The 18,990-nt window shown below is 50.0% G+C and overlaps 1 protein-coding gene across 11 annotated transcripts in view; it reads right to left on the bottom strand.

Annotated features, from left to right (window-relative positions):
* GRAMD1B (GRAM domain containing 1B) overlaps window positions 1–18,990 on the bottom strand; it is a 90,494-nt gene that overhangs the window by 53,674 nt on the left and 17,830 nt on the right. Inside the window, exon 1 of one of the 11 annotated variants that reach the window (XM_019288517.3) lies at window positions 14,302–14,578. The exons of 8 other annotated variants lie outside the window; for them this stretch is intronic. Coding sequence is in view for 1 of the 3 variants with exons in the window: in XM_039564952.1 (XP_039420886.1) it covers window positions 7,120–7,142 (23 nt within the window). In the remaining 2 variants the exon portion in view is untranslated. Of the gene's footprint in view, window positions 1–6,617; window positions 6,635–7,119; window positions 7,280–14,301; window positions 14,579–18,990 lie in introns of those variants that run through there. 2 more of the 11 variants (XM_039564952.1, XM_019288519.3) reach the window with 2 other exon arrangements.

Raw genomic sequence — 18,990 nt, 5'->3', positions numbered from 1 at the left:
CTTTCTGCCACCTCCTTCTCCTGTCATTTACACACAGCTGGATTTGCTCCGTATTTCATTAAGGGAATGGCTCTAATTAGAGGGAGCTGTTCTTGCACTAAAGATAAACAAGTCGTGTGTTCCCCCTCCAGCTAATTTGTTCTAATTTTATGTGCATATCTGGACATTTCTTCTGTTACCAAATCTTTGCTACTCCTCAAAATACACCTCAAAATACATCTCCTCTTCCCCCAAAGTCTCCTTCATTCCACTCATTTTCTCCTCCATTTTTCTCCTTCCAATTCCAAGGCCTGAAATTAGCTGTGGTCCAAACCACATTCTTCCAAACCTGGTATTCCAAGTGGTTTGAAAATCATTCAAAATATAGACCCCAAACATATGTATCTCCCCGCAAAAAATCCATAAATTCCTCCTTCTCTGCTCCTCTGCCACATGCATGGAGTGGCTGTGACATTGTCAAAGGAGAGTGGCAGCATTTTGCATCTTTTTTTAGTTGGAAAAAAAGCAGAGCATCTGCCCCCGGGTCACTTGGCTGTGACCACAGAGAGCATTCTGTCCTGGAAAAATGGTTCCAGGGGAATAAACCGCTGGAAAATGCAAAGTATAATCAACAGCACAGACCTAAATGTGGCCAAAAGGAGAACTTTAGGAAAGGAGAAGCTCAGGGAACATTCCAGCATCTTGTGTTCAGCACGTGGCTCTGCAAGGACACCCAGAAGGAAAATGAATACTGGGCAGCATTTTGGTTTTGGCGTCTCCATTTCCTGAGCTTGGATATTCTATCCTTGGATATATTATTGCAACTTCATCTAGTTTACTTCAACCTGGCTCAAAATCCTGAAATTAGTAGCTACCAGTCATAATAAGCAGCAATTAAAATAATAATGGCATCAAGATGCACTTTCTAACCAGGCCTGAACTCAGAGACATTCAGGGGAGGGTTCAAGCGAAAACACAGCTCAATCAACCAAAGAAATACCTCGAGCTGGTTTAGAATAGAGAGGAATCTGCTTCCCAGAGGGAATTTCAGCTGGAGAAAGCAGAAGAGGCCTGGACCAGGACACTGATTCTGGCAGGAAGCTCCACAAGGGTTTTGATGGCAATATTTGCCTCTCGAAGGCCTTGCCCCTGCCCACTTGCTGAGCAGAAATCAAGCAGAAATTTCAGCTATGTGAGTGCTTCCAACACAACTATCAACACACACAGGGTGAACCAGACACCTAGAAACGTGGGACACTGTCCAACACCTCCTTCCAGCACTTGTCCCATGAAAATCTCTGCTCCAGGGAGAGGGAGGAGGAAGGGGAGACTGGTTTGTGTCATTTTGCAGGCAGGGAAAGAGGGGCAGAGGCAACACCAGGATACGAGCGGTCAGTGACAGATGCAGGCACAAACAAGGCCTCTCGTGACTCCCAGCTCCCACAGCCAGCACCTTCCTTCCCTTTGGAAGCGGCCAAACAGCACCCAGCAGCCTCAGCTCCACATTTTATCTCTTCTCCACTGAATTTTCCCCCTTTCCAGGCTTTTTAGTGAGGAAAAGAATCTCTGGAGGAGCCTCACTGCTGCCTCATTCGCCTCAACTCAAGGCCCTGAGCGAGCAAAGGCTGCAGAATTCCAGAGCAATTCCAAGCAGTTTGCCCTTCACTTGACATTTATGAGACTGCTGAAGGACTGGAGACAGAGAGCAAGGTGATCCTGCCACCCGATAAGAGGGAAAGACAATTTCCCAGCAAAACAAACGATTAGGATTCAATTAGCCAAAATAATCTGCAGCCCAAGGAGAGATCTGGAGGAGAGATTGTGGGTGCTGGCAGCGAACTCTGCAAAGTGCAGCATCTTCATGGCCTACGTCAAAGAACTCCTCTGTGTCCTCAGAGAGGTTTCAATATGCACAAATATATTAGACAATAGATTTACAGACGTTTATCCAAATTTAAATCAAGCATTGATGCCAAAAGCCAACCACATAACAAACAAAATCATTAAAGGGATGCTTTTGCCAGTCTATTATCACACAGCAAACCCAGTATCAGACCAAGGCCTTCAAAATGACTTGGTTTTATTTCAAATGGTCTCCTTCCACTGTAATTTCATAGTTGCACTAAAATAAAAGCCGTACTTCACACCCTGTTGCCACTGCAGGTATTAATCCAGCGTGGCACTGTGCAGCCCAGGACAAAAACTGGTGCTGGGCTGATCCTGGTTCTATTTCTGGCTCTCCTGGTGCCCACAAGTGCAGCATGGCCAAGGGGATTGCGTGCAAGGCTTTTCCCCGACTTTAGTGCACTCGGATTAGGCTCCTCACTGCTTCCTAGGCCTTCCCGTTATGGAAAAGACCAGAAAAAAATAACACAAAGGGCAGATAAATTAGCACAAAACCTGCTAATAACCCCTTAGTAAGTGTGTGCCACAGAACCATCTACTAAATAAACCTGCTCCAAGCTGTTCTTCCAGTCACCTGGCATGACATCTTCCTGCTGAAAAAGGACAGAAGCTGTACTTTATGGACAAAATGTTCAGGATGTATGGCCAGTTCAGAACGTTCTGGATGCAGGGGAAGACGAGCGACCTATTAATGAGGTTTGCTCTTCCGACCGCACCGCCAGCAAACGGGAACATTCTGATTCCTCAGATCCATTTGCAGAATTCATAAGGAGCTAAGGCCTCTCCTTTCCCAAACACCAGAGCCATATTTATATGTATGTGGGTCATCTCTGGTGGTGGTTTTTAGCAGAGGATTATCAGCATCTATTTCTTCCCCCTAAATAAAAGGCACAAATGAAGATGTAGACGCAGAAGACTCAATAAAGACAGAAAAGACTGAAAATGCAACATTTGAACCTGTAACGTGAAGGTCGAACAGCACAATGGGCACAGCAGCCTAATTATGTAACTTTAACAGAACCGTTTTCCTAAGCTCCTCCAAAAAATGAGGAAGAATTGATTTGGAAATCCAATTTCATTTGGGATCATTTGCAGTGCCACAGAACGAAGTTCACTGTCGCTGCAAGCAGATGTTCTTTAAGTCTCCGCAGCTTCAATACAAAATTGGAAGTGATTTAAGCAGCTTCATCATTTCCCTGGGTAACCAAAGAGGCACGAATCCCAAACACCCACGTTTGTCACCTCTGTGTGTCACAGACTCGATGTCTGGAAGTGAGGACAGAACCATCCCTCCTGTCCCTGTCTCACCAACCTGTTATTTTACATCTCAAAGAAGTCGAAAGGCCTGGGTAGGACGAGTGTGACAGCTCAGGAACCCCTCCCTCCCCTCTTCCACGCCCTGAGACATGGATTTCCAGAGCCAGGGGAAGGGCAGGGGTCGCCAGCCTTGTCGGGGTACAAAGAGCCCCTGCAGCCGCAGCCTCCGGAACGCAGAACTGAAACTGCCTGAAGTCAATCTTCGCTGCTCCCTGACATCAAACAACTTCTAATTTTAGCTCTGCTGTTCTGTAACCCTACCTAGTTCCCATCCCACCCCCACAACTACATAATAGATCCTTCCCTCAGATAAGCAGGGTGTTGGAACATTGAGAGGTGTTGTTTTTTTCTTTTTCCTCACCCACAGGCACTAGCAGAAAAATGAATTACAGGTTTATTTTTAGTGGAGCCCTTGGCCCTTCTTTCCTCTGTAGGTTCCAGATCGCAGGTTCTGCAGCTCAGAACTATTCCAACCAACACAGCAGCACAAGCAATGCGGAAGGAACCACAAAGGAAGGAAAATCAGACCAGCAGAGTTTTATGCAGTATCCCATTTATGGGACATCCAGTTCAGCTACCAGCTTGTTTTTGTCCCTGCAATGCTCTTCTGGTATTAGATTCTCATTCTTCATCAAAGATCTGAATTCGTTTCCATCTCTGCTGGATCATGGACTCCCCAGATCTCCCAAGAAGGAAGAGCAGGGCAAGCAGCACAGCCCGAGATGGAAGGGGAGGGAAAGCCTGCTGTGGTTTTCGGCTTTCTGAGATTTAAAGCTCGAGGCTTGGCTGATTACAGTCCCCGAGGAGCTATGAGACAACAGCGATGTCAGCCTGGAGGCAGAAGCTCTCTCTCACAATACCAGGTCGCAACATAAAGATGGCAAGAGCATTAAAACATTCCCCCGTGCCACAAAAACAACCGATTAAACCAAGGCACCAGACCCCGACGAGACAAACTGCTGTTGTCATCTGTCCTGACGGCGTCCTCGGGGGCTGCAGCATCATTCCTGCCACCGGGACGCCGTGCTGGAGCAGTGTGACGCTGGAGCAGTGTGACGCTGGAGCAGTGTGACGTGCAGCAGGTGCTTGCATCATGCCACTGCCACACTCTGATGTCACCCAGCCACTCCGGCTGCCCACCAGGCCCGGGCTGTGCTGCAGAGCCCCCGGGCCACGCCGGGAGCTGCGAGCAGATGGGGATGAGATCATTTTGGGCAGGATGAGGTGGCGTGCTGCAAGAAATGCAGGGCATGGTGTGAGGGAGCAGCATGCTGGCTGTGCCAGGACAGGCCCAGAGGTGGCATGAGGTTCTCTGATGACACACACACGGTGGGATTTGGTGGGATCTGACAGCACGGGATGGATGTGGGGCCTGAAAACAGGGACAAGCAAGTGCTGTTCCTAAGGGTCAGAGCAGGCTGCTCCTGCTGACAGCTTTCTGTCCCTCCCTGGTACAGACAGAAATCATGTGTCTCTCTGAGCATGGCTCCAGGAGGAAATCTGGGTTAACCCCAGCAGTGCCACCCAGAATCGCCGCTCCTGCACCAAGGACCAGAGGATTTGTTCGCATCCCACACACTGGAGGTTTTTTCTTTACATAAATACTAATAAACCCATACACCCATTTCATATCAAGGCTGTCCAGCCCCCATTAAATACCCCAAGCAAGTTCAGAGAACTCTGCATTCATTCTGTCCTTAAATCTGTGCTCCTCCAATCAATCCAGCAGGGACAAACACACATTATTTGGGCAAACCAGGACCTGAAATAACATCCTTAACTCACCCTCCTGTGCCTGGATATTGCAGCACAACCAAATAAACAAAACTGCCTGTGAATATCCTGGGAGGGGGGGGGAACAGTGACAGCTGCAGAGATCTAAGGGAAGCAATCAGAATATTTGATTTTCGGATTGGGAGGAAGATGAAGGGGGATGCTGAAGAGGCAGGGCTTGGGTAGCACTTTCCAAGTGTCCCCAGGAGAGCCAGGGGAACTGATCGGGATCTTTATGGCATGCCAGCGGAACAGAGGGGCCCGGGACTGCCCAGAGCCCCCGGGACCCTGCCTGGAGCCCAAGGAACGGAGAGGGAAGAGCGTCACCTACTGAAGCCCGGCCAGCACTTCCTCCAGCACTGTAATCTGCTTATGTCTCCACGAATCCTCCAGCAGCCTCCCCGCTGAGCTCCCGGCCTGACAAAACCACCAGGATGCTCCAACGTGAGCTGTCGGAAACGCTGTGACGACGAAGTGGGAACTAAAAACTGCCCAGTTCCACGATGAACAGATCTCCCGTGCTGGGTTGGTGGGGAGGCAGGGACAGGGATGCAGCGGGGGCCATGTCACTGCAGATCCACACCATCCCAGCGTTCCCAGCACATGCTCTGCTCTCCTGGTAGTACGCTGGGCTATTATGCAACTCCTCAGCCCAACTGCACAGCACAGCAGGCAGCAGAGCACTGCGAGAGAGGGGCTTTTTTCCATTAAAAAAAAAAAAGAAAAAAAGAAAGCCATCATGTAATATTTTCGAATGCTAATATCCATACCATTTGTACAGCCTGTGTGAGACATAGCCATGTACACACAGGGAAAATTCAAAGGCTCTCAGTGTAATTAAATAAAGGACAGAATTAGAGAAATTAGAAAAAGAGATGACCTATTGAGTCATCCCTGGCTCGGGTCTGTCCCCTGGGGCCCAGTACAAGATGCTTCCTAGTGCTATACTGTAGTGCTTTTATTTTTCACACAGAAAAAAAAATAAAATTAAAATAGCAACAATAAGTAAAGTAACAAATGCAAAATAACTTTGCTGTTTTCTCACACTTTACAGGCGAGGATCTCAAAGCACCACATTCATCCTGATGCAAACCAGCGCACTTGAGAGGGAGGCTGTTATTTCTATGATTACTTCCTTTTTCATTGCAGAAAAAAAGAAAGGATTAAGGAAAAGAAACAGGCTTTCCCATTGCTCTTGTCATCCACTTCAACCCAAATTACGAAGTCACATTCCACTGTTAACTGTGGAACTGTTCCCATCTGATAAAGTTCTGGCTAAATCAATTTCATCATCATAATTCAAAGACTCTTTATTCCAACGAAGTGGTTTTGACCTATCGGAAATTTTAAATAGTTTTGATATACTCAGGATTCTACATAAGCCTTTAGTGGTCAAGTTTATATTCCATTTTATATATAGATAAATAATTGTATCCTCTTTTACATATACATATATTTACCTACCCCTGTAAAGTACAAATTCACCAACAAAATATCTACATGTGAACACTTTAGACACACACACACAGAGTTTTGTTAATTGCCTTTCACCCACACAATGTTTTCTTTCACTTAGCCAAACCTGGCGAGTTCTCCCCCAAAACACCCAGGAACAATGAAAGAATTAACGAGCACTTGGGTACCTTGCTGGAAGCTCTCGGTTCCCTCGAATATGTTCTTACAGCACCACACCGGTGAGGTGCATCCCCAAAAGCCGCTGTTTAAAGGACAAGCCGAGCACGAGCTATTCCACGCACGCAGCATCCAAACCACTTTCCTGCCCCCCACCTTTCTTCGGCAAAAACTGCCCGTGCTTATTTTCCTGCGCGATCAAAGAGCCCCCGAGCCCAGGTGATGCGGTTCATGCACAGCCTGGCAGCGGAGCAGGGCAGGGAGATGCAGCCGGAGCCCAGGGAGGCTCAGGGCATCACAGCGCTGATGCGGCGATGCCCGGACAGCAGCGGCCCAGCGCCGCATCCATCGCCGGAGCCTCTCCCGGTGCCTCCCTCGCAGCCGCATCCCGCACCCAGGTCCCCCCGGCGATGCCGCAGCGGCAGCGCCGGCAACTTGGAGGAGCTCATCCCTTTTTCCCATTCCGGGGAGGGGGCCACGGCATCCCCCCCAATCTCCCCACCGTGCGCTTACCAGGCGAGCTTGAACCCTTTCATTAGTACAGCCACGATAATCCGCTGCCCGTGTCCTTGTCTGCCCACTGACAGCTCCAGAGGTCCCAGCACATATTGGAGCAGCCGCGGCCGGCGAGCGTCCCGCGGGGAGCGCCGAGCCCCATGCGCCGAGCCCCCCGTGCCGGGGCACGGCCGCCCCCCGCGCCCCCGGAGCCGCGGCGAGGCGCGCAGGGCTGCCCGCAGCAGCAGCAGCAGCAGCAGCGCCAGGGGCTGAGCCGGCTCCGTGCTCTGTGCCGAGCTCCGTGCTGAGCATGTGCAGCAGCGGCGGGACCGCAGCGTGCCATGGCACCCGCGCTGCCAGCCCCGCTCGCCGCGACACCGCCCGGCCCCGGCCCCGCTCCGCCGGCCGCGCCCGCAGCCCCTCCCGGCCCCAGGCGTCCCTGCCCACGGCTCTGGGGCAGGCACGGAGCCGCGGGGTGGTGGGAATGGATAGTAAAGGGCAGCTCGTCCCAACCCCCGTGCCAAGGGCGGGGAGGGCTCCTGCCGGACCATTTTGCCGTGGACACTTGTAGGGATGGGGCAGCCAGAACTTCTCTCTTCCAGTGCCTCGCGCCCCTCACAGTAAAGAATATTTCCTATTAGCTAAGCTAACCCTCCTCTCTGTCAGTGGGAAGCCATCCCCCCTTGCCCTGCCTCTCCATGCTCTTGTAAAAGTCCCTCTGTGTCTCCCTCGCAGACTCCCCTCAGCCCTGGCCATACTTCCCCACTTGTGAAATCCATTTCTGGGGCCAGCAAGAATAGAGGGGAGTTTTGAAGGTCCCTCACACACATGGGTTGTGCTCCTTTGGCCTTTTTCTGCAGCAAGAGGTTTGTCTGCTTTGCTCCTCAAGCACAGGGTCCTCTCCACGTAGGGGAGCTGGAGGAAGAGGCAGAGCAAGCCCCAGTACTCTCCTCCCTCCCCCAGTGCTGCAATATTTGGGGGGGATGCTTGTGGAGGGATTTGCCAAACCACCACTCCAACTCCCTGAATATCCCAGAGCAGGGATGAGCTGATTGCTCAGGCCAGAAAAGAGAATTCCATCTCTGGTGATGCTCTGGAAGCTGAGACACATAACCTGAATTTCCCCTCCTTGAATTTGTACCCATTTCTCCTTGTCCTACCACCACAGCTCCTGACAAAGATCCCCTCTGCATCTTCCTGAAGGGAAGAGAGTCCCCCTCAGCTGAGGGCTGTGCAGGGGGATGGATTAACCCACCCCTCCTCCCAACAGAGGAACAACCACTACAGAAACCAAAGGAAAACTGAATTTCCTAATGGAAAGCCGAATTTCCTAAAGGAAAACCAAAACCTTCAGCGAGGCAGGGGCCAAGTCCCTGCTCTGGAGCTGAGGGAGGGGGATCTTATCTCGTGACAGCTCTGGCAGTCGGGGAACACGGGAGCCGTTGTTGAACCACCTCTTATCAGAGCAGGACCAGAGCTCTGCCCCTCACACCAGCACCAGAGAGCCCCTGCAGCCCACACCCACAGAGCAAGGCCTGGCCTGAGGGGAAAAGTGTCAATTATTGCATTACCACCCCCACTTCCTGCAATACACGAGGCTTTTCCCTGGAATTCTTCTGTTCATCTCACAGGATCCAAGCACAGCCTGCTGCTCCTGCACGCAGGTTGGTAGGGAATGGGGCAGTGTGTTTCAAATAAAGTGTAATTTAATTATTTCTTCGTAAATTACTTCAAAAAGTGAAGCCTGGGCGTGTCCAGGGATGGACATCCACACTCTTACTCCATACAGAGAGCTCTGAAGGGATTTAGTTTGGGACAGGAACACTCTGGATGATAAATCCTGCAGGAATTCTTCAGTTTTAGGGGTGGTAGAGGAAAGAGAGCAGACAGCTGTGTGTAAATAAAGATTCTACTCTCTTGAAGAGCTTTTAATGGTATTTTGTCATTTTCTTTGCACTCACACCCCCATGCCCAGGGCTGCAGATAATTTTGAGTGGACTGACACGAAAACCTTGCCCTGTAAAATCCCCCCCTTCATTCTGTTCACCGCTCAGAGGACAGGGGGGTGCTTGGGGCAGTTCCACAGCTCTGTCCTGGTTTGCAAAGCTTTCAGTGACATTTGTCCCAGGAAACATTGGGATTCTGATCCCCACATCCCCTTTGGAAAGTAACAAGTGTGGTTCTTTGCTTTTCCTACTGTGCCTAATCACAACAAAGATCTTTTTTTCTGATTCTCCCAAACCCTGAAGAGAGGAACAGCAGCGAAGTTCCAGTTCTGAATTCAGCAGAAAAGTCACTTTTGGAGGGCTTGGATCATTCCAGGGCAGGTGAAATGAAAAAGGATCTTGGGCTGAAGTTTGAGAAATTGGGGAAGTAACACTGAAATGGGGAGCTCTGCAGGAGAACCCCAGGGCAGGTGGGGAGATCCCAAATCCTTGCTTTGGGAATTTGCTCCAACAAGAACTTTGCAATGCATTTTTTCGTTTATTTCTAGACAAAAAGCAGTAATTTAACCACAAAGTTGGGCACAGGCCTTTCCACATGCCAAACAGCACAGAAAAAACACCTTCAAATCTCACCCCACATAATCCCACACTCAGCCCTTCTTAAGTCCAATTTACACCAGCTTGGGCCGGGCTTTGGGCTGGGCTTTTCTGCACGAGCAGCTTTTCAACTGTGGCCTGCAGGTTGTCAAGGAGGGAGGCAAATCACAAATGCTGTAAAATGGGTCAGGAGACCTGCAAGCTTGGCAAATCTAGGACAGACTAATGCTGCAGAGTCACATGTTGGGAAATCAAAGCTCAGGCAAGAAAGGTATTAAGAGATAAGCAGTCATGCACTTTTTCTGGTTTTTTTATTTTTTCCCTATCCAAATAAGTGAGGGGTTGGGGAAATTATCAAAGGAAAGAGATCGCTTGGAAGGTATTTAAATGTTTGGCTGGCCACCTCTGCAATGTGCTGGCCAAAATCCTCCCAGCAGGAGCCTTGGCGGGACTGTGGGTCACCCCCACACAGGTATTTCCCAACCCCAATCCCACGTCCTGGCTGATCCAGCTGTGCCAGCTGCATGGACAAGCCCTTCCCTTTTCCCCTCATCCTCTGCACGTAACTATTCCAGTGGGGAAAAGGGAAAAAAAAAAAAAAAAAAGATATTAAAATTTCAATAAGGCAACGCAAAAGCAGGGCTGGGCTATGCACAGCCACCTCCTCAGTGCTAAGAATACCTATCAGTCACATGCAAGTTGAATTCCTGATTAATGATCTACCTACTCCATCCCACTAAAGGGGAAAATGGAAGAAAACCAGTCAGAGCTGTGGCTGGAGGGGTCCAAACCCATTTCTGGCCTCTGTTTTGGAGAGGGAAGCCCTAAAAATCCCTGGCTTCTCACTCCTGTGTGGAACTGCAGGTTGCAGTTCAGAAAATGGCTGTAAAAAGCATCACTGATGTATTGCTTTATGGCAAATCTATTCCATGATCTTGTTTCGCACTCAAAGGAGCTTTCCCAAGCCATTGGTATTTTGGTAAAAATTCTTTTTTCCATGCGAATAATTAAAAATAGTCATAAAAGGGTAAACACTGGGTTTCCTTAGAGTTTGTTGTGATGTTCTGTGAAAATAAACGTAATAACTGAGTTGAACAGCAGCTCTGAAACATGTGCAGGTGCCCTCAAAGAGCCATAAATACATATTTTCACCAACAGCCACCCTTCATACAGGATGTTAGACCAGAGGTTCGTTTTCCCCTCTAGCCATAAAGGCTGTAAATCCAATGATTTTATTGGAATACCATTTGGGTTGTTTGGGGAAGGGAAGCTCATTTTTTAATTAGCTGCGTAATTTACTAAACACAAACAATAAGTAATAATAAAACAAGTTCATGTGGTTGTGTTGTCCTGCCTCATCCCTGTCCTTTCTCCCAGGAAAAAATTCTCATAAACTTCAAAAAGAATTAAGATAATTTGGATCCTGGCCTAGTGCCAGTGACATTTTGAGCATTCCTGGTCCAGATCAAGAATTCCATTAATAAAACCTCCCTTGGGGCTCCTGGTTGCTTCCACAGGCAGTCGGGAGGAGGAAGTCAAGCAGCAGCACACACACTAAAAACACTAAAAACAGCAACAAAGCAAAAACCAGGCAGAACTTTCTCAAACTGAAGAAAAATGTGGAGATCAGGAGCAGCAAAAAAAAAAAAAAAAAAAAGGTTGGAAAAAAAGACCGGATGTTTTCCTGACCTGTGAGTACAAACTGTCAAGGCCTCATGAATTTTAAAAGTTAGGTCTGGAATACACAAAAACTGAGTTGATTTTTTTTTTCCCTGACCCCCTACTTGGATGAAAGAAATACTGGATGCTGCTGTCCAGATAAAACAGGGCTTTCCATGGCTTCTACAGAGGCAGGAACATCTGCACAAAGGGACAGGAATAAGGGCTTGGTGTTGGGGAAAAAAAGGCAATTTTAGCACATGCTTTTGCCACTGCCCCAGTCAGGGCCTGGGGGGAAGCTGGAAGCACAGAGGCAACCACAGAAAGTAGAAGTCGTGCAATAATGTTCAATATTTAGCACTATTTTATTCACACACAGCTGTTCTGTCCTTCTCCCCTCGCAGACACTTCTCCAAGCAATCCCAGCCCAGCACCCCCTGCTAAAAGCCAAGGAAATCATCTCCCAAAATCTCTGTGATGCTGTAAAAAGGCACCTCGGCTGCCTTCACTCATCGTCCCCTTACAGCTCAGGAGAGGAACACATTTCCCTCAAGATGGAACAAGTAAATCAGCTTCAACATCTCCCACAACACCCTAAAATTCGGAGGATTTCCGTGCGTGTGTTTGCAGGGCAGAGAAGCAGAACCTTGCAGGGCCAGGGGGTGAAAGGAGCTCACTGATTTTATCCTCTTCATTTCACCTGGGAAGTGACCCTGCTTTCCCAAGAAGCTCCACACTGACCCGATTTCCCCTCCCTTCTCCAAGAGTTTAAGTGCTTTCCCCCCAGCACTCCGCAAGGAGCAGGGATGGAGCAATCCGGGGGTTTCACTTTTAGCAGGGCAAGCAAAGCTGGAGGTGACACAGCCCCGTGCCACTGTCCCAAAGCCAGGTGCCCCAGAGCAGTGCTCCAAGCCCACCAACAGCTCTGAAAAGCCCCAAGAGGAGGATGAACGATGGATTAAAACTGCACTTCTCCTTTATTTCTTTTTAAAGAGCTAAATACGGGGCCATTCTCTGGCATGGCAGGAAATGCCAGTTCTTGAGACAGCCTGGAAGGTGCCTCAGCAGAAAAGGAAGCAGCAGAGTGACACAATGGAGAGCAGCTGTGACAGAACATCCTGATATCCCAGCCCATGGCCACTTCTGGAGCGTTCCAGCATGAGGAGACAAATCTCTTAAACCTCCTCAGAAGTTCTTCCAGACTGACCCCAGCAGAAATGAAGCAAAGTGAACAGCGTCCCTTTAATGCTCCAAACTCGTAACAGGAGTTACTGACTCAAAGTCAGCAAAGAAAACAGAACTTTGGGGTTTTAAATAAAGAACTGGACACTAAACATCAGCAGTCGCCAAGGTTAAGTCCAAATAAGCCTGTGCACATTCCAGGAATATCTACCTAACCAATTCCCAAGGTGTATCTGTTTCAGAAGGTTCAAACTCGACTCAGTTTTCCATTTCTCCAAAAAGATAATTAGATTTTTTTTTCAGTACATTCACGCTAAGATGGTGCTTTAACACTCTAGGTCACACCTCCCTTTAATTAAAACAAAAAACTATAAAAAACAGGTACAGAGAAAAACAATTTTCAAGTGACTCTGTTGTTCCTGCCATGGAAAACGTCTGTTTTTCAACCCCGAAAAGACTGAGTTCTCCAAAATGCCACCACAAGTCCAACTGAAATGCTACAGACCCTTCAGCATCCTCAGTGGGATTTTTCTTTTTCAAGCCCTACAGCTTGAAGTGGTTTCATCAAATATAATGGTGAGGGCGAGTTCACCTTTATAAAGCAACATTTATCCAGAAGCATATCATACAATTTATTGACAAACACTTAAAAAACTCAAAACCTCCATCAGCATCATCCCAGGCCCAGGGCAAAAACATCCCCAGCATCATCTAGGCTTCTGGGAAGTGGAATTGAAAAGGATGGAGCTGGAATAAATGTGACAGGGAAAACTCAGCTTGGGTTCCAGCTGAGACATGAGCCCTTCAGTCTGTGAACAGCTCCACTGGGGGGTTTAGCCATGGATTTCTAAGCCCAGGAAGGAGTTTCTCCCTGGAATACAGCAGGCCACGTTGCCATGCTCGAGGATCCTGCCAGAGCAGCCTCAAAGTCAGGGAATGATAACTGTGAATGCCCTTCCCCACTCTTTGCAGGCCATGGCTCTCTCCAGCCATGCTGAGCTTCCTCACTTTGTGAGATAAAGCACCAGACACGTTTTGCAGACACATTCCCTGCACTTTAACCCCACTCTGATCCCAAGGAGAGTCCCTTCAGTGGCCAGGAAAACAAACCCTTGGCTCTGAAGGCACCGTGCCATGATGCTGAGCCATTCCGCGGTGACAGCCTGGTGCTTCCCAGGCGTCCCAGCCACTTCCACCTCGCGAACCCATCTGGATCCACCCAGCTCCACTCCCAGATTTCCAGGCTGCCAGCCCACAGGAAAGCAGAACCCACAGCCCGATGAGAGCAAGCGGCACAGGCAACAGAGAAGCCTCACAGAAAAGGGTGGATGCATCCATAAGCTCGAATTACTTTCTCGCTTGACACTCCCCCGAGATCCTTTCCCCAAAAAAAAATTTAAAAAAAACCAGAGGCTGCCAGAAGGAATTTCTCCTCACACAACCGTCCCTGGGAGTGGAAAGCTGCCCCTAAAGCACCATCTAGTGTCACTCCCTCATTCAGCAGCCGAGCAGGCTCTGCCAGCATCCCTGTTCCCACCTCAGATGCCATGGAGGGACCACAAACCCCCCAGTTTCCCTCCCTCCCACCCTCGACCTCCGCCTCTAGCACCAACACTCCAGGATTTCCTCCAACCTCACGACTGTGGCCACTCTGTAACATCCTCCCAGGGTTAAACCCCATCCTCAGCCCAGCACTGGCTCTCCCAGCAGCAGGGAGGGTGGGCAAGGGGGACAGTAAAAATGTCGAGAGACAGAGTAAGAAGGTGCCAAGCGAAACCACTTACGCACAGTGAGGCCGGCAGCATTTCCATCCTACCTTTGCTGTCGCCATATCAGACGTCTCCATGCTTTCTGCTTGGCCTAGCAGTGAACAAGAGCACGGGGGAGAAGGGAGGGAGGGAGGAAGGGAGGGGAGAGAAAGGGAAAGTCAAAAGAGGATGAAGAACAACAGGCAAACAACTTGACAGGAGGATGAGAACAATGAAAGTCACTTAGGGGTTAGCCCCAAGCTCTCCCTTCTGCCCCCCAGAGAAGGGCAGAAAAAGCATCTCAAGCAGATGGCCCCAGGTTAGCAACTCGTTTGGAGCCTGGAACAAGACCTGAGTCGCTGCCATGCCCCCAATTCCTCCCCCCTGCCACCACCCCAGGGTCGAGCAGGACGCTGAGGTACAGAGAGGACCCTCCTCCTCTTCCTCCTCCTCTTCCCAGCTTCCTTTCCAGGCTGAGCTCCTGCAGGGAGCCGGGGACCAACCCAGCTCGCAGCGAGCTGCTCATCCTCCCTCTCACTCTGCGGGAAGGGAGAGTGCCACCACCACCCCCCGAGTGGGCGTTTCAGGAGTCGGGAGGAAAGGGAGAAAAAGCAGGTGGGTTCTGGGCAGTGCACGGGTACAGGAGGAGTGCTCAGACAGGAGGGGGAGGAAGGAAAAGAGTGAGGGGGGGCAGACAGGCGGGTGAAGCAGCGATGGTGCAGAACAGCCATACCAGAGACCATGTACAGAGACACGTGCGGAGCAGAGCGCCAGGTGGAGGCTCCTCGGCTGCATCCCCCTGAGCACACTCACCTCACCGAGCACTCACACACGATTGGGCCTGACCTAGTAACTCTTTGGTGCACGCTCAGCTCGGGCTGGAGGCATCAAAGCACCAGCTAAAGGTGAGCTCGGCGCCAGCATCAAGAGGCATCCGTAGCTGCGTGGCCCTGCCCGGATTGGCGGAGCACGGTGACTTCATGCCGCCCCATTCATCCCCCAGCTTCTCTCTGCCGGTCCTCCTGGCCTACTTTGCTCCAGTAAATCAGTCTGGAGCCTGTGAGCCAGCCCAGCCAGCCCAGGAACGCTGCTCGCAGCTCCCCAGAGCGCCCTGGCACCGGGCAGACGTGAGCAAAGCTGGCTGCGAGGGAGGCAGGGAAAACACTGCAGAGCTCAGTCAAATTAAGAGCCTCTGAGGGCGAGGAACATCACTGCCTGAAAGTGCTTATTCATCCCCCGGTGCTCAGGCGCACAGCAGGAGCACGCAGAGACCGGCAAATAAATTTAAACGCACCGAAGGGCAGCTCAGCCTCTGCAAAACCACAGCGCTGCTGCTCTCCCGGGCACAGGCGTTTCACACACGCATCCCCAGGGAGCAGCCCCACGGGGGGGTAGTATATTTAATATATTACAGCCCTGCCATCAGCCTGTGCGGGATGGAAACGGAACAAATGGCACTCTCCTGCAGAAGTGCAGAGGGTCCAGCAGGCTGGGAACAGGCAGCAATCAGCACCCACCCCCAAACGGGGCCATCAGCACAGAGAGCTCCTGCCTCGGCACTCAGGAAATGTCCGTTTTGCCATGCGTTTGTGCTGTGACGCGTTCATGCATGCTTGCACATACCAGAGCTGGCACACTGCACCTTTATACTCAGAATACACAAATCCTCGGGAAGAGACGGGGTTTAGATGGGATATTGGGAAGGAATTCTTCCCTGTGAGGGTGGGGAGGCCCTGGCTGTGGCTGCCCCTGGATCCCTGGGAGTGCCCAAGGCCAGGCTGGACGGGGCTTGGAGCAGCCTGGGACAGTGGAAGGTGTCCCTGCCCATGGCAGGGGTGGAACTGGATGGGTTTAAGGTTCCTTCTGTCCCAAACCATTCCCTGATTCCATCAAATACAACCTTATCAGGGACATAAAGCCCCTCTTCCGAACACTTATTTCAGCCTCCGAAGACATCAGTGCAGACACACAGATCCACAAACAGCACTTCCACACACAGTGGACAATCTGCTCCCCAATCCCTGTTCCACAAAGCCGCTGATGTCCCTGACATTTCTACTTCTGTGATTTTGTCCAAGTTCACAGCAGTGTGGGAGGGGAAAAAAACCCACAACAGCTTCATGAAGGACTTTCAGCAAATCCTGAGCTAAAGAATCATAATTTTGCAACTCAGGAAAAGTTGAATTTCCACGTTTCAGCCTCTCTACAGCAGAGGCTCTCTGTAGTTGCAGCAGCTCCTGAACTTAAAAGCAAACAGGAAACATCTCCCGAGGAAGTCCAGTGTTCGGAAGGGAACAGCCCACTGTGAAATGCCTGAGCTCTGGGTAGGAATTCGAGGCTCTATAAATAGCCACAGCCATGGTTGTGTTAGCCCGGGGTTCCAGCTCATAATTGCCTCCAAAAGGATATCTTCAAAATTAGAAAACATTGCTTTTTCTAAGCATTACCTGCCCCTTCAAACAGTCACAACTCACAGCCAGCAGGGCATCCTCTGTGTGGCTTCACCCTCACCAGAGCAGCCTCACCTCTCCAAGACTCCCAGTGACTAAAAAATTCCCTTCTTCAAGTGCCCACGCAGTGCAAGCAAAGGGCTGAGGAGGCTCAGACAGATTAATTTGCCAGGAAAGGTGCATGACCTGCAGGCAGAGAATTCCACGTGCTGCCTGTGAGGCACCACTTCAGCCACACAGATTCTCCCATATGGTAAAAAAAGGAAAGGCTGCAGGAGTTAGGGAAGCAGCAAAAAACCAAAACAAACCCTTTGTGGGTCTATGAAATGCATGCAAAACAAAACCTGTTAGTGACAGAACCAGTGGGAGGGGAAATTAGAAACAAATCAGGAAATGTTACAGGGAGAGAGAAAGAACTGCTACGGAGAATGTCAGGATGTAAGGAGGAGAGAGTTTCATTGGTATGCACCTCAGTTACAGGTGTACAGATCCCCGGGAAAATGTGGCAGGTGGGTAAAATCCTGAGTCCTTCCCGAAGTCAGCAGTGATCTGCAGCGTTACAGGGCAGAGCAGATGCCATCACAGCATCTGCCAGCCCGGGCACACCTCCATTTCCCTGGGAAAAAAACCTCAGCAGGGACTCCCTCTGTGCTGCAGCAGCTGGGAAGTCACATGAGGCTTCATTTCCAGAAAAAAAGAATATGCATTTCTCTCTCTCTCTGGGCATGATGGGAGCTGTAGTCCCATGGCCAGAGCAGGGAGTGCCCCGAGAGCCATTTCTGAGCGGTGACTGCAGCCTCTGTCCTGAGCAGCAGCGTGGGGCTTGGGTCCTGGGAGGGAGAGGAAGGTGGAACAGCAGCACAGCACCTTCAGCTGCTTGGAATTAGAGAATGGAGAAAAAAAACCCCCTCCATCAAAAGGAGAAATAGAATTCCCTAGAGAGACTTGGGCATAGGAAGAATATTTGCATCAGGAGAATGAGGGGCAGCATCAGGAGGGCAGAGACACTGGGATGATTCAGATTGTAACTGCTGCTTTCTTGAGCAACATTATAAAAAAAAATCCTGCTTTCACACAGTCTTTTGGCTCTTTCCCTCCCCTCATTGTCCTGCCTGTTTGAACTCAACCTTCCTTTAGCCCGAGGTGGTGCAATAACCTCTCCCAGCCCAGCAAAGGCTCAGTCACTCTGAAAAGCTGGGTAGCAGAGGACTCTGTGACTCACGGCGTGCTCAGAGAGAAATTGCCCTTCTCGTTTTCTGGTGAATTCAAATGAAAGTCATTCCCTAATTTTTGCCTTCATTGCCAGGAACTTGCAGCCACTGTGAAAAGGCAGCAAGACGTCACTACCTTGGGCAGAAATATTGTGGCCTGATCATTTTTGCACTTAGAGACAAGGAGATTCTGAAATATCTCATGGCCTGACATAATTCCCATCACACCACAGCCCAACACCTGAACAGGACAAGAGTTTCACTCAGCATAATGCTGAACATGCAAACTGCCAAAATCAGAGTGCTTTTAAATGCCTTTAGACCTGTTGGAACTTAAGTCTTTCCAATCCATCAAGATAAATCTTTATATGCAGTCCAATAACCTGCAGTCCTTGGGCTGGCACTGCCTGACGGATCATCCATGGAGACACCGGGGAAACCAAACCTTCTGTTCCCATCTGGATCTGTGGGGTATCTCATGCAATATTCTATTAAAAAAATATAGACTATTTTCTTGTCTTGTCTTTTCCTTGTCTTTCTTTCCTGGTCCTGCCCTTCATTTGGGCAACAATTGGACTATTTTCACACAATCTCAGAGGGCCTCAGACAGGCTTAGTGGCCACACATCCCCTCTGAGAATGGGCTCCTTCTCTCTGCTGGGTACCGGACGGAAGGAGGAGCGAGCAGAACAAATCTGAATTAATCCCCTCAACCAGTTTCAGATAAAGGGGTGAAGAATGCACACTATGCTATTTTTTTGGCTTAAAGAATAAAAACCACTAGAGGGATGACTGCAGAGGAGGAGAAAGATCCTGAATCCTTCATTTCTGAAACCTGAGACAGAAGAAAGGAACTGAAAACAGGGGTCCAAGAACACAACTTGAGGCATTTCAGATCAGCACTGAGAACCTCCCTCAGCCCCTCTTGCATGTTCAGGGGCTCTCCCATCAACAACAGGGCAGAACAAGGGCTGGCAACAGGAATGCAGTGCAGAGGATGCCCCTTCCCCACAGTGGCACATCCCACAGAGCCACACTCCCTCGGGGAACCCAGAACCAGTCCTGGTTTCTCAGGACACTGATGGGTGGCAGGTGCT

The sequence above is a fragment of the Corvus cornix genome, chromosome 24 (genome assembly GCF_000738735.6).
Source record: "Corvus cornix cornix isolate S_Up_H32 chromosome 24, ASM73873v5, whole genome shotgun sequence".
Lineage (NCBI taxonomy): Eukaryota > Metazoa > Chordata > Aves > Passeriformes > Corvidae > Corvus > Corvus cornix.
The sequence above is the reverse complement of the archived record's forward strand: the minus strand, read 5'-3'. Positions and strand labels throughout refer to the sequence as shown.